This window comes from Micromesistius poutassou (genome assembly GCF_964030765.1).
Source record: "Micromesistius poutassou genome assembly, chromosome: 7".
In the NCBI taxonomy this organism is placed as follows: domain Eukaryota; kingdom Metazoa; phylum Chordata; class Actinopteri; order Gadiformes; family Gadidae; genus Micromesistius; species Micromesistius poutassou.
The window spans coordinates 16,928,476-16,944,290 of record NC_140277.1 but is presented as its reverse complement, the minus strand read 5'-3'; the positions used below and the strand labels follow the sequence as shown (position 1 = coordinate 16,944,290).

At 46.8% G+C, this 15,815-nt stretch overlaps 1 protein-coding gene across 1 annotated transcript in view; it reads right to left on the bottom strand.

Annotated features, from left to right (window-relative positions):
• Positions 1-9,798, bottom strand: part of srbd1 (S1 RNA binding domain 1) — a 74,938-nt gene extending 65,140 nt beyond the window's left edge. The window contains exons 1-8 of the mRNA XM_084470092.1: positions 9,733-9,798; positions 9,380-9,447; positions 8,740-9,223; positions 6,670-6,903; positions 4,490-4,656; positions 2,108-2,225; positions 1,847-1,985; positions 1,431-1,527 (exon numbers count right to left, since the gene is read on the bottom strand). Coding sequence (XP_084326218.1) covers positions 1,431-1,527; positions 1,847-1,985; positions 2,108-2,225; positions 4,490-4,656; positions 6,670-6,903; positions 8,740-9,223; positions 9,380-9,447 — 1,307 coding nt within the window. The 5' untranslated portion in view covers positions 9,733-9,798. The remainder of the gene's footprint in view (positions 1-1,430; positions 1,528-1,846; positions 1,986-2,107; positions 2,226-4,489; positions 4,657-6,669; positions 6,904-8,739; positions 9,224-9,379; positions 9,448-9,732) is intronic.
• Positions 9,799-15,815: the final 6,017 nt, after the last annotated feature.

Here is a 15,815-nt window from a genome sequence, read left to right as displayed (position 1 = left end):
TAGTTTCTGGCAGTATGTGCTCAGAACCCTACTGTCATCAATTGATTATTTTCGGTGCACTGTACCGAGTAGGGAAATGTTTTATTTGCCTTTGTCTGATCAATTGTGTGAGTGTGGCCTTTCCAGACTTCTTCATAGGAGTTGAAAACTGTTGTTGTTTCTCTGTTCTTTGTATTCATTGTTCTAATCAAGAGAGCGTTGTGAGCCAAATGGTGATTTGCCAGTGCGATTGATTTAATCATTGTTGTTATTCCCAACGTTTCAGGTTTGTTAGTCATTTCCTCTATACTGGCGCTTTGGTAGGGAACAGTTCAATATGAAATCTCCCCAGGCACGTAACTTGGCAGTGTTGTATACATTTTTTAAATGGGTCAGGTATTGGGGTAAATTTGCTTCCTTCACAACTTTGCCTTAGGAAAGGTGCTTTGGGTGCTAAAGAGTTTATCTTTTGTTCTTTGCACTATTCAACCCCCTCCCCTCATCTGACAGAAGCGTCAGAAAAAAGCGTCTGGAAAGAGTCTTAGAAAACCTTTAACCAAGGAATCTAGATGACAGTCCAACGTTGTGAGGATAGATTGCCTATTATATAAAATGAATACTACATGACTATTAGCGTTTCATAGTTCTACTAACTAATTTTGTCATGAAATTATCGGTCCACTAAGGCCGATAAGATCGGACCAAATTGACTTCAAACTAAACCATAGCTTTTGTTTATATTGTTTTTTCAGTTTTCTGAAGATTTGCCAGAAAGGGATTCTGCCTAACCCTAAACCTAACCAAATAGTGGCGTTGCCTAAATCTAACCAAGTAATACGAGTCTAAACGATAACAAAGGACGTAAAGGTAAACACTGGTCTCCTGGGTCCATTCAACCACCACAACTTCCTGCATGCATGCATGTTGTTAGCACCCATCCAACCTTTTCAAGGCTAAGTAGTGAAATATGTTGTGACACACAGAAACCACTGATATATCAATGAGGTTATATTGCAACACATTATAACTCTGAATGTTTAAGTCAAGCAGTCTCTTATGGTCAAATGACAATGGCCTCTGCTCCCTGTAGTTTATCTTCATCACGTCTGCATTCTCTTGTTCTACTCGACAATAGACCCGATTAAATACCACAGCTTTTTTAGGACAATAATAATGTGTCACTGTGCTTTACTTATAGCATACATTTGTGAATCACTTGATATATTTATGCTTTCATTCAGTCGGGTATTCTTGACTGACATATTATTCATATTAATAATTAAGATTATTAATCATTATTAATAATGTATAATTACACTTGTAAATTACAAGCATGTGCACAATAAGTAAAAGCCTCCGGAGGTTTTTCTTATTTGTCAAATGCCTTTCAAAAGCCGTCAAGAGGCAGACTGTAGCAGCAGCTCAGTACAATGTATCAGCTAGCGTCTTACAGTGTCCTTATGTAGGCCAGGGACTCTGGATCCTTGGCGATCATATCAGCCAAGATATGTTTCACACCTGTCGTCACCTCCTCCGCTGAAGACAGACCTAACAGGTACAGACACAGTGGCAGAAAATGTGATGAACACAAACATACAGAACAAAAAACTCAGAACGATTTAGTTATAATCGTCGTTTTTTGTTTTTTTTAATGGCAAGTTTAAAAGATGACAACAGATGCTGCCTCATGAGGAAATGTTTGGTGTGAGAACTGTATTTTTCATGGACCTTTGGTGCCACCTTCAGGTACTTTAAAGACTGCAGGCAAAACAAGCCAGAAGGAAAGCAACATTTGGAGAATTATTGTTACAGAGGGTAAATGTCATGCACATGTGTGCGTTTGTGTTTGTCAGTCAATGTCCCCTACCCTCACTGCCAGGCTTGACCCAAGACGCGATATCCAGGTCATTAGGCCGGTTCAATAGTATGACAGCAGCTTCCTCCAAGCCCAGATCTCTGGCCCGCCTAGCCTTACTCAGCTTACTGCCTTTCTTATACGGCGAATACTGAAAAGATACAGGGGCAAGAGGGAGGGATGGACAGGAAACAGAAAACCATAATGTGAAAGTAAATGAATATGTTCAGTTTTGAGGAAAAAACATGATTACATCGTGTGTCTGTGTCTGACCATGTGGTCCAGCTCATCCAGGGACCTGCAGCTCCTCAGGTTGTTCTCCAGCTCTGCATTCAGGAGCCCATCCTTCCTCAGTGTCTGGATCACTGACTGGGTCTTCTTAGAGAGATGACTTTATACACGCACATATAAAACACAGTAAAACCATGAAGACATTTATGGGAATATTGTCAATGGGAATGGAGGGCAGAAGCGGGCAGCATACATCTTGCGTATGGAAATAAGTTCAGTGAGGTTGCAATAACAAATCGACCGTGTTATGGAGAAGCAATCAACAAACAAACGCATACCTCTCCAAACATATCTTTTGGCACTTCTCGCAGCTCCAAGATGTAACTTACCGAAATCTTTGCGTGAAATAACCATGCCAAGATTATGTTATGTTTGATAAATCCAAGGCAGGTGTGACTCATTTTGTTTTATTTCCGTGATCAGAATTGGTATTTCCCGTCTTTTACATTTTAGGGCATTTAGCAAAAGCGCTTTTATCCAAAGTGTCTTCACCCACTGAAGGTAGAATCAACCATGCAAGGCGACAGCCAGCTCATCGGGAGCAGTTAGAGTTAGGTGTCTTGCTCAGGGACACCACCACTTACACCTCAACACTTTTCTCCATGAAATAAACGTACAGGTCTGGTGCATCTTAATAAATAAGAATATTGTGGAAACGTTAATTAATTTCAAAGTGAAACTCATTATATAGATTCATTACACCAAAAGTTAAATATTTCATGCCTATATTTGTATTCATCTTGAGGATTATGGCTTACAGCTCATGAAAACCCCAAATTCAGTATCACAGAAAATTGGAATATTTCAAAAAAAGTTAAATATTGTAGATTCAAGGTGTCACACTCTAATCAGCTTATTACCTCCAAATACCTGCAAAGGTTTCCTGAGCCTTTAAATGGTCTCTCATTCTGGTTTCGTAGGCTTAACAATCTTCGGGAAAGTTGAGAAAGTTGTGCAGCAGACTCCACAAGGAGGGTGAGCCTCAAAAGGTCATCTCTAAAGGAGCTGGCTGTTCAGAGTGCTGTAGCCAAGCATATTCATAGAAAGGTGAGTGTAAGGAGAAAGCGTGGTAGAAAAAGGTGCACAAGCAAGTCTGTCGCTCAGTGGTCTGACGCTCGTTTCATTTGGAAATCAAGGTCCCAGAGTCTGGAGGAAGAATGGAGAGGCACAGAATCCAAGTTGCTTGAAGTCCCGTGTGAAGTTTCAACGGTGAGTGATGATTTGCGGAGCTCTGTCATCTTCTGGTATTGGTCCACAGTGTTTTATCAAGACCAAGCCATGCCATGCCACCGTCCACCAGGACGTTTAAGAGCACTTCATGCTTCCTTCTACTGACAAGCTTAATGGAGATGCTGATTTAATTTTGCAGCAGGACTTGACTGAAAAAAGTACCAATACCTGGTTTAATGACCATAGGATTACTGTTCTTGATTGGCCAGCAAACTCGCCTGATCTGAACTCCATAGAGGTGGGGTATCTCCAAGAGGAAGATGAGAGACACGAGACCCAACAACGCAGACGAACTGAAGGCCGCTATCGAAGCAACCTGGGCTCCCATAACAGCTCAGCAGGGCCCCAGGCTGATCGACTCCATGCCACTCCGCATTGATTGAGCGCATATACAACAACATACTTTCCAGAAGGCCGATATTTCTGTGTCAATCTTTTTCATGGGTTATGGCTTATGTTATATTCTAATTATCTGCGATACTTAATTTGGGGTTTTCATGATCTGTAAACCATAATAATCAAGAGTGATACAAATAAAGGATTGAAATATTTTAATTTGGGTGTAATGATTCTATAAAATATACAAGTTTCACTTTTTAAATTGAATTATAGAAACCTGTATTTTGTATGTATGCCACCCACTTGAGGCATTGGAAAGTTGATTAGCACTGATGCAAACTGATGCATACAAACTGATGCTGTGCTGTGTCTCTTTTACACTTTACACAAGAGAACACGATTATGCAGGTTTATTCTATTGCCCTGATTCCAGGGACAAACATTGATGATGTTGTTTTGGATATAAAACTTTCAGAGACATTGATCATATATTCTTGAACATGTTTATCAGGTAATTATTTTAAATTTCTAAAGAATCAGTGGTACAACATTTTCATACACACCCGAACAATCAAAGGTTATTTAGCTGGGAACTACTGCCATCTAGCGGCCAACAATATCATTACTATTATTGCATTGATAAAGCACATTTCAAGACGCCCAAAGTGCTCTAAATCACACAACACTTAGAACTGTCACTGTTTTAACTGGACCCCCACTGGTTTAAGAGAACGTGCACCTGTGCCCTCTTTCTCCCAGACACACGCACACTCGTAAAACCAGAGGCACACCTACCATATCTCCTCGTACACCAGCTGCACGTCGCGAACCGCGTCAGCGTCCATGTGGTTGATCATGTCCTTTCTGTAGCGCACCATGAAAGGCACCGTGTTCTCCTCGCGCAGGAGTTTCACTATGTTCACACACACCCAGCGCTCCACCACAGTCATCATGGACAGGAGCTAGAGGACAGGAGGAACACGCAGCAACACACCACCACGGCTTAAGTCACCAGCAGGTCGTATGTGTTCCTCCTTCCACCATACATCCCGTTCAAACTATCATCAACACAGTGAGACGTGCTGAATCTGTGCTCTGATCTGCCCTCCTTTACTTCAACGCATGACAACTTTTCTTGAATAGTGTAGCTGAGAGCACAATTCATGTTCAGGTTTGATGTGTTTTAAACATGTAACTATGTCTAGTATGATCTTAAAACAGACTGGAAAACTATTTAGTCACCAACAAAAATAATAGCATAATGTAAGAAAAAAGAAATCTAAGGCCAACCGTTTTAGAACTAGATAGCGCTGTGCCAATAATCGTCTGACTGAGATATTGTGATATTTTAAACACACACAAGCCTTTTTTTTTTTGTTTAATGAACATTAAAAATTACCATTATATTCAAAATGTTAAATGAGATATATTTGGAAAGATATCTAATTTCAAATCTTTCCAAAAAGCTGCCTTTATGCATACATATCAGTGACGAGCCTTTCCAAATTTCGGCTATAACTAAGAAACGCAAATAAACAATGAAATATGCCACACACTCCCCAAACCCACAACAACAACAACTCGCTCTTGAATGTACATTTCTAGTAATCTAGATTCTATTCAATGTCAGTGTGTCACGTTGCTTTTCAAGTTGGGCATGCATTGGATTTCTCCTACTTCTGCGTTGAAAATGCATGCATGTATATAATAACTGATCCAATGTTATAATTAGAGCCCAACCAATATCGGTCAGGCTTGAAAATCGGTTGGCCGACTTTATTGACCGATGCTGGCCTATCAAAGATATATTTGTATCGGCATATATGTTTGCCGAGATGAAAACCTTAGAAATGGTGTTGATTTATACTTGACGTAATCACCTGTTTATAAATCCTGTGCTGGTTGAACCTCTTAATGCTTTAACTGAGCACATCCTGGTGCACTCCTAACACAAACAGAATCACACCATGATCATGATCTGGGTGTTCAAGTTCAATAGCGACTCCCCATACTACAGGTCATTGGTTCCTTTAGCTCATGGTTCCCAAGGAATCACAAGGAAGAGCTCCGTCCCCAGGACACCACAATATATATACTGTACATACATAGAATAAAGGCCGACATATCTATAGTTTGAATATTGGCCGATATGTCATTTTTTACTTCCTAATATCTGTAACAGCATTGTCCCCTAAAATCCAGTATCGGTGGGCATTTAGTTATAATGTTTGATCATAGAGTAGTTTTTATGGTCACATCTTTGCGTGGGTTACTTCTGCATGAGTAGTATCTTGGGAAATGTGTTGTTTAGGTGAGTCATTACGGGGACATTGTTGCGTGTCACTTGTGACTTAAAGCTTTTCTCCCTACATACTCCTCCCCCCTAGCCTGGAAATCCAGTCCCACATCTAGAAAGCTGTAGGGTCTGGCAACGAGTCATGAAAATGGCCCAACTCGAGGGGCGGCACCAAGCATGCCTTTGAAAATATCACTGCACGCAATTGGATAACACTACGACCAATCAGAAGAGTACCAAAAGCTACCAGCGGAGCTAACCAATAGATTAGATTCTTGCCGCATCCGGTCGGTAAAACAGCAAAGCTTTTGGCCCGCCTATATCAGATACACCGATGTGATTGGTTAATGTTCTCGGCCAGGGGAATCGGGGAGTGAGTATATTGCTCGTTCCCAGAGTGACTCGCTGAGCAAATTCAAATTGTGCTCTCGCGAGAACTCTGGATTTCCAGGGTACCTCCCCCCTACCTCTCTCACCAAAGCGGGAGATGACATGAAGCCCATGCGGGAGATATGCTGGACACCGGTCAGCATTCAGTCAACATTTAAGCAAAACCAAGCGACAAAACTGTAGATATTGTTTTTTGTGTGTGTGTGTGTGTGTGTGTGTGTGTGTGTGTGTGTGTGTGTGTGTGTGTGTGTGTGTGTGTGTGTGTGTGTGTGTGTGTGTGTGTGTGTACCTCTATCAGGTCCCAGTTCATGTTGAGTTCATTCCTCAAAGCTCGTGCGGCGGGTGATGACAAGGCACTGGGTTGTCCATCAGGGGCGCCGCTGGTCTTCTGTCTCTTAACGTAAGACTCGTCAAAGGTGAAGTCTTCCTTCTCCTCTTTCTTCACTGCCATACCTGTCCCAGACGGCGCCGCATCAACCCCGCCCCCTGAGAGAGGGCCGCCGGCCACGGTGAAGGACTGCCTCTACGGGGTCGCACAAAAGAAGAGAGGGATGAACATTTAAGTGAATAGCTTTATATTATCTGACATTATCCAATCACACAACATTGATTTGGGTCCGAACCAATGGACATCATGTCAAATAAGTTGTCAGTGTTGCCTTTTGTTAAAAAGTATGGTGAAAAAAGTAAAAGTTAAAAAAAAGTACCAGATTACATTCTTCCCAGGGCTGTACAGTGTGACAGTTTAAAAGGCTTATTCTATTCTATCTATATTCTATTACTTGCAGAAAACACTTTATCGTGAAATTTATCATTATCTAGACTATATACTCAATATCGTGAAAGAAGATTTATTCTATCACACAGCCCTACCTGAGACCGGTGAACTAATTTGTTAGTTAGTCTAATAAAGAGTCATAATGCTTTACGTGTCATCCTTTTAAACATTAGAAACATATAAACATAAAATCCTTTTTTATAATAATGTCAAACTGTTTAACAGCTGAACAAAACTAAAGAGAAACTAAGCAAAGTTAAACTAAAGTTATTAAGTTTGAACCTAGGTATAGTAGTATGGCGAGTATTAGTAGGACAATGAGTAGAGGTAGGATGAGCAGAAGTAGAAGTAGAATCAAACAATAAGTAGTGGAAGTAGAACAAGTACAACACATAATAGTATTGGTATGATGACTTATTAGTGGGCAACGAAACACTGAAGTCTGCTTGCTGAAGGCGGCTGTTGCTGGACTTTTGGATGCAGCAACACAGCCAATACCCTGCCCTTTCGGACAAGGCTGTGCGCGTTCTCCTTCCTTTTGCCACCACATATCTGTGCGAGGAAGGCTTCTCTTCACTTGCCGTCATAAATACTGAACACAGAAGCAGGATGGATGCCAAGCCAGACCTGAGACTGATCTGAGCTCAATAGATGCAGACATTGCAGGGTTGTGTTCACAGAGGCAGGCCAACCCTTCTCATTAGGAAGTTTGGTTGTCTACATGCTGGCCAACTTTTAATAATATTAGTATTGCCTAACATTTTTCAAACAGGTTGTTGGTATAGTTATTCTTACTGTTATTACTTGCTGCGTATGTTTGAATGAACTAGTTATCATTCTTACTGTTCTCACTTGCCGTGTGTGTGTGTGTGTGTGTGTGTGTGTGTGTGTGTGTGTGTGTGTGTGTGTGTGTGTGTGTGTGTGTGAGAGAGAGAGAGAGGGGGGTGGCCCCTTGCGTTCTATGAGTCGTGTGAAAGAGATGGTGCCAGTTCTAGTGCTGCCCCTTTGTACAGTTAACAACACATATTATTCTTAGAAGGAATAAATGTGTTTCCTGCGTGAACTGGGCGTAGCTGAACAGGGCAGGCGTACGCTACAGTGTTTTAACATCGGTCATAATGCTGGTATTTTCTGAGGTGGTACAAGGTATAAAAGCTTTTAGAACCACTGTTGTAGAGCATAGTCTCCTCATATGAGGACCACACCAGGCTCCTATAGGATCAAGTGGACCAGAGACTTGACCTTTTGAAATCTTCCACTTTGACCTATTGGTGCCGCTAGAGATTTGATCAAATAAGGCCAATTTTGGGATTTCATCGATAGGCATTAACGTCGATCAATGTGGTTAGATAAAAAGCGAGCAATAGAAACATGCTGAACAGAAGAAAGTGGCGGAATAATACAAGTAACAACTAGACAATGTCGCCGCATGTGCATTTTCTGAGGAAAATGTGTGCGGTTGCGTGAGCTAACCTTCCGTGAGCAGGTCAACATGCTAACGCTAGGCAACGTCGACAACTCTGAGACCTTTGAAACGGTGGACGTCGCCTACCCAAGCGTCACCATCTTGATCATGCTCACCTCCATCTTCATGGTGACGCTGGGCTGCCCCCCCTCTGTGTAACTGTTGGGTTGGTCCGACTGTCCTCCTCCATCCCTGCCCCCCTGCTGCTCTGCCTCGCCCACCGAGTGCTCACGCTTCCTCTTTCTTCCAGGCCCCGTGGTAGATGTAGAGGCCTTGGTGGTTCTGGGCTTTGGTTCTTTGGGGGCTTTAGGAACCCTGGGTTCTTTGGGGGCTTTAGGAACCCTGGGTTCTTTGGGGGCTTTAGGAACCCTGGGTTCTTTGGGGGCTCTAGGAGCCCTGGGTTCTTTGGGGGCTTTAGGAGCCCTGGGTTCTTTGGGGGCTTTAGGAGCCCTGGGTTCTTTGGGCTTAGCGGTTCTCTTGGCAGCAGGTTTCTTCTTCCCCGACACAGGGTCTACGGCGCTCTCACTAGATGCCTTGGGCTCCGGAGGTCGCCATTCATCAGACTCCTCCTCCTCACTACTCACTGACTGTGAGAACGACCTGGGCGCAGAAGAGAAAGAGCACCTCGGTGAACACCAGAAGTCCATTCGACTCTTCCTGGACTCGCGTTGTGCCATATCACAACAAAAGCATGAAGTAAAGCGTCAATCTTTTTTTTTTATTATTAATGGACATTGTATGCAAGTGAAAACTCACAGGTCAGCGTCCGTCTCCGTGTATTTGACCTCCTTTCGTGACCTCACGGTACGAGTTGTCTGCGTCATCTGTTTGTGAAGAACACAATGAATATGAAACAGAAGGACTCGTGTATTAGCGAAGAGTAAAGATAATTCTGCCTGGTTATGACATTGAGGTTAAACATAAAACAGCAGGTCTTCATCGGCTGTGTTAGTTGGTCTTTCCTCGACCTCATAGTTTTCACATTCATGCTTTTAAATTTGGCGCCTCTCACTAACGTTACCACACTAGCACCGCTGTCAAGAGTCGGCTGCATTTGTAAACCGAGGTAGAATTAAAGCACGCAGACTACACGGTGGAATGAGTGGCACCTTATTAGCGTTGACACTTGTTGTTTCTCAGTAAATTGTTAATAATATTAAGGATGCTAGACAGCGCGTTGGATGTTTGTTTTGCTACTGCGCCTGCGCGTAATGTCTCCCCTTCCTGCAACAGACGGGGCTCGACGTCAGCCGTCTTAAAGAGAAACACACTCGTCATCTCTCTACTGTCACACACATTTTCCTTGTGTGAAAAGAAAGACAGACTAAAAATGTTGACGTACATTTTTCTGTGTATTGCCGTGTTCTTTGGAAAATCAGGATTAGAGTCAGGATCGCTTTTAACTCACTTTATTTGATTAAAGGTCCGGTATGATGTATATGAAGCAAAATGAGGGGAATTGTACAAGCGCATGTACACTTAGTAGGGCATTCGATAAAATGCGTTAACTCACCTCGGTGGGTACACAGTGTGCTACAATGCCGCACTCAAGTACAAAATCACAGACATACAATCACTATGTCATATAATAATCAACAAATCAGTAGGCAGACAATCATTACGTCAAAAAATCAACCATAAATTAGTAGTCATAAAACAATCATGTTATTCAACCACCAATTATAGATTCAAAACGGCACACATATAGGGTCAATCATTAATCATAAAAAACACAAGTAATACTTCCCGGTATGAGTAACATAAGAATACACTCTCAGCATGCATTAAAGGTTAAGATTATAAAAAATGAAAAACACAAATATTCTATATTCTGCTGATAACATTCGGCCACAGCTCAGGGTCAAGATACCCCTCGAGAAGCCCTCGCACCTGGTTAGAAACACAGAAGACACTCATAAAGACATCAGAGCCCGGAGGCTCAAGGTCAAGCTAAACATCCAGAAACACACACACCTCGAAACGCACACACCTCGTTGGGAGGGAAAATACAGCATAAGACTGCATCATACAGGAACACCTCATGCTCTTCTGAAGCAGAACTTCCACAGAGGCGAAGCTCCAGATGACCTCAGCGCTGTTAGGGACTTAGAAATACTCAATCTCTCACGCTTTATGAATCAGTATTACCTTTGCTACTTTACTCAATAAATCCGAGGCCCTCGTGCTGACAGACTTTATTACCTCTCCGTCTCATTTTATCTGTTTCCCAACACAACGCACCGGTCCTCGTTGTCGTCATTAGTCCATCAGTCCCATTATCAGTGCAGTGGTACAAAAACAGCATGCTACACCAACACCAACCAAACAATACCCTGCAATGACAATCATGACCCACATTGAATGTATAATGATCCGTTATTCGATTAGACCAGGAATATTGATTATAGTAGCTATAGGTGAAATACATCATGGGGACTAGTCTACATTCTCCAGCCAGACCAGGTCGAGCCCCCCTGATGGACCCTCGTCCGAGCCCACCAGGCCATACCCGATGCCCACGTAAGCCTGGATGGCACCTGGCAAGTCAAAGTAATTAAAATCGAAAGATAAATCAAATCAAATCAATCCCTTCTAGCGGCCCGGTAGGGCCGCTAAATCGCAACAACAAACAAACAAACAAACAGCAAAATATGAGGCTATATATGTGTCATAACATGTTTTCCTTTCAGCACCTTTAGGTATAGAAAATAAAAAGGCAAGCGGGGACATCCTTCATTAGCCCCTGCCAGGGAGGCACATGGGAGTATGGGCGGTAACACCCCCATACTAGTTTAAAACCTGTTTATTCAATGGCCCTGGCAGGGCGCTATCCTGGTGAGCATGAGCAATACAGCGGGAAATATTATTGCAAAATGGCATTCTCCCTTAACTGGATTATAGGCTATACAGCAATTTTCAAGCATACTCAACATGTAAAATCAATTTAAAGCACACCAACCCCGAATATCCAATCCAAAACAGTCTGCACAGAAGTCTTCTATAGTTCCCTCAAAACTTTCCCTAGTCTCAAATTCTCGTGATACATAAGGGGCGCGTTGGCCGGGGGGGCGAAATCTATCATAACAGTCGATGGTCCATACTGGGCAGCCATTGACGTAAATGGCCCATCTACCATGGGGATGTAACCTGATAGCTACTCGTACTGGCATTCTGGGGACCTAAAATTGCGGGAGGCCCACTTTCACCCCCTCCTCATACCGGTCGTCATACGGGTCCTCAATTGCTAATAGGGGCATTTGCACAGCCTCCTCTTGTTCTCGGGTCAGGGCGGTGGAGATCAAACGGTCACACAACGTGCGGGCGCACGGAATACAGCAACACCCGCAACATACCAGAATGGCTGCAAACATTGCGAGTGATACCAAGAGGGACAGGATAATACCTTTCCATTTTCCAAACATGTTATTAAACCAGGCTTCCAATCAGAGAAGGGGTCATTAATGCCGGAGTTCTCTTTCATAATACATCGTTCGATGTCTCACTATGGGATGCACACCTGCTGCAGCCCTCAGAAGCATTAATCTCATTACGCCAATCCTGATTGGCTGGTAAACGTGTGCGTCCGCCTCAGGTAGTCCCACCTACCATAAATAGCGCAGGCGGCCGGCACCACGTCATTCAAACACCTCTTCTCACTCGGAGCATATCTCGCGTCCAGGGCTAATTAGTTTAACTGTCCACAGACAGATCTTATTTAGCTTCTGTCGCCGGGCGCTACTAGCCTTGGAGATTTTTTGCTTCGTCGGTCACACCAGATCGAAGTTGAACCCAGTGCTTTCCTTGTCCTCCACGACTTGGTCAGCACTGTCCTCGACGCCCCACCACGGCAGTTCGAGCGCCGAGTATTAGCGCACCAGCTAATTTTCTCGACTAGTTCAGTTAGCACACCAGCTAACTGCCTCGACTCCCTGCCTGCACACCAGCTCGCGAGGAATGGAGGCTAAAACCCCTCACACCAGAGGGCACGGAGACTCTGTCGCCCGACTCTGTCGCTGTGGGAATAAGATAGCGAGTAAGGATCCACACCAGGTCTGCTCGAGCTGCCTGGGGCTGGAACACGCCCGGCTAGCTATCGACGTCCCCGGCTCGTGTCAATGTTGTGCGGTGTACACCGTCAAGAGTCTCCGCAGACGGCTAGCCCGCCAAGCTAGCTTGTCTGGACATGACCCCTATCTCCCTTCCGACGGCGCCGCCGTCAAGGCTGGAGAGGAGGCGGGGGTCGCCGCGGTGGCGGCACCGGAGGCTAGCGCCAGCTGGGGCTCCCAGCTCGATCTGGCCGCGGTTCCCCCGCAGGAGGAAGACGTCCTTGAGCTGGACTATGGGGACGATGAAGATGGTACCTCGGAACTCCTCATATCAGAGGATGAAGAAGAGGACGACATTTTCATCACTCCGGCCCGGGCTGCGCAGCCCGCGGCCTCCGTCGCCTCTTGGGACGGAGGTGAGGGTAGCACACCAGCTTCTCCCCTCCCCAGCTCGGACATGTTCGACGTGTGCAAACGCGCCGCTGCCCGGCTGGCCATCCCCTGGCCCGCTGTCGTAGCTGAGACCACCAGATCCCGCTACGAGGGGAAGAAATTGCCCTTGGCCAAGAGTGCGACGAAGCAAATTCTCCCTGTCTTCCCAGAGCTGCTGGATGAGGTGGCACGCTCGTGGAGAGACCGCCCTTACAGCGGCAGGAGCCCGATTCCCGGTGCCTCGTCCCTCGACTGTGAGGCGATGGAGGGCCTGGGTCTGCTCCGCATGCCTCCGATGGAGCCACTCGTTGCAGCGCACCTTCACCCTCAGCTGTCAGTGGTGTCCTCCCGGAGCCCTAGCCTGCCATCCAAGTCTGACCGTTTTCAGTCAGCTCTGACTGAAAAGGCTTATAAGGCGGCGGCGCTTTCGGCCAGAGCGCTCAATGTCCTCTCCCTGCTCACGGCTTATCAGGCTGAGTTATGTGAGGATTTTGTGCAAACTCAGGACCCAGTCACGTGGGAGGAGATACCGGTCATTACCGACCTGTGTCTCCGTGTCCAACGCTGCGCGGTCCAGGCCGCGGGAAGAGCGATGGGAGCTATGGTTCTGCAGGAACGAGCGCGGTGGCTCAACCTCGCCAACCTGTCAGACAGAGAGAAGGACGACGTGCTGGACATGCCCATCGTCCCGGAGGGGATTTTTGGTTCCGCGTTGGCATCGATGCAACGGCGGTGTGAAGCCAAAAAGAAGGAGGATGAAGCTCTCCAGCTCTGCCTCCCCCGGAAGCCCCCGGCTCCCTCTCCGCCTGCGCAGCGAAAAACCTTCGCGCAGGCTGCTTCCCAAGGCTCGCTGTTTAAAATTCCTAAACCGCCGAAGCCCCAGCCCGCCCCGCCCGCTCAGCCCGGTCGGGCCGGCTGGTCCAAGAAACCCCCGGCCTCGGTTACAGCTCCGCCGGCACAGCCCGCGCAGGCTGCCGCCTACCAGCCCAGGAAGAAGAAGAGAGCGGTCTGACCGCCCCTCTCTCCACCGGTGATTCAGCTGGATGTTCCCCGTTCTCCGGCTTCACCTGTTCGGCTTTCGAGCGTGCGAGTAGGGGCCCCCCACGCCCCCATCTCCCGGCTGCCACGGACCGTGCCGCAGCGAGCCGGGAGGAATGGACATTTGACAGCAGAGGCGGGTTCAGCAGTTGCCCCTCTCTCATGTCCACAAGCACGCACACACACACACGTTTTCATAAAGGAAATAAAATGTGTCCCGCTGCCGCATCCAGGCCGAGTGCCGAGGGCGCAGCTAATAAAAAAAGCCAAACCTATCAAAATAAGCAGCGCGGTGGCGACACCCGCTGTCCCGCCTCGGCGGAAGGTCGCAGCCTCCCCCGAGGCGGGGGTTGTGAGGTCCCCGCCGCTGCGCTGTCCTCCTGGGCAGACGCACGCAGCGCTGCCTGTCACTATTCTACCGAGAAAGGGCGCCACCGCACCGCGGCTGGAGCCTCTCATGGTGGAGGGGCTGCAGCGTATGTCCACTCTCTCCCTCAGACGCGAGAGATGGGCTGCGCTCGCAGCTTCACCCTGGGTGTTACAGACGATCTCGAGGGGGTACAGGCTGCAGTTCGCCGCTGTCCCTCCGCGATTCGCCGGTATAATACACTCCCAGGCTCAGGGAGAGTCGGCTCGCGTTTTACAGGAGGAAATCCTCTCACTGTTAAACAAAGGAGCAATTTGTGTCGTTCCTCCCGCACAGTGTCAGAGCGGTTTTTACTCCAGGTATTTTCTGGTTCCCAAACGAGGGGGGAGTGGGATTCGCCCTATCCTGGATCTACGTGCTCTGAACAAATTTCTCAGGAAATACAAGTTCAGGATGCTAACACATGCATCCCTGCTGCGCCTTGTGCGACAAGACGATTGGTTCACTTCTGTCGATCTGAAAGACGCGTATTTTCACGTCCCGATCTATCCTCCCCACAGAAAGTATCTGAGATTCGCTTTCCAGGGGATCTGTTACGAGTACCGCGTGCTCCCGTTCGGTCTGTCTTTAAGCCCGAGGGTGTTTGTGCGGTGCACGGAAGCGGCAATAGCCCCGCTGAGACGGCAGGGCATCCGCTTGGCCACGTATCTGGACGACTGGCTGCTGTTGGCACAGTCGGAGCAGGAGGCCAGGGCGCACACGCGTATTCTCGTACGACACCTATTCGATCTGGGTTTCGTGATAAACGCGGAAAAGAGCATGCTGTCCCCAGCACGGGACATAATCTTTCTGGGATTGTCTCTGGACTCGGTGACTTTCACAGCGCGCCTCTCGGCGGAACGAGTGAAAACTTTCAGGGCATGTCTCGCGCTTTTTCATCCAGGCAAATCTGTTCAATTCAGATTGTGTCTTCGGTTACTTCGGTTGATGGCGTCTGCCATCCTCGTAGTCCATCTCGGTCGCCTCCACATGAGGGAATTCCAGCTTTGGGTGGCCTCATGCGGGCTGGATCCGGTGCGTCATGGCGCACGGAGAGTGCTGGTCACACCGGGGTGCGTCAGGGCGCTGCGCCACTGGCGAGCCCCGTCCTTTCTGACACACGGGGTGCCCATGGGCGCCGTCCTGTCCAGGAAGGTGGTCACTACGGACGCCAGCCTGACAGGTTGGGGCGGAATTCACGAGGGCCGGTCTGTGAGGGGCTGCTGGAGTGTGGATCTCCAGCGGTCTCACATAAATTTTCTGGAACTTT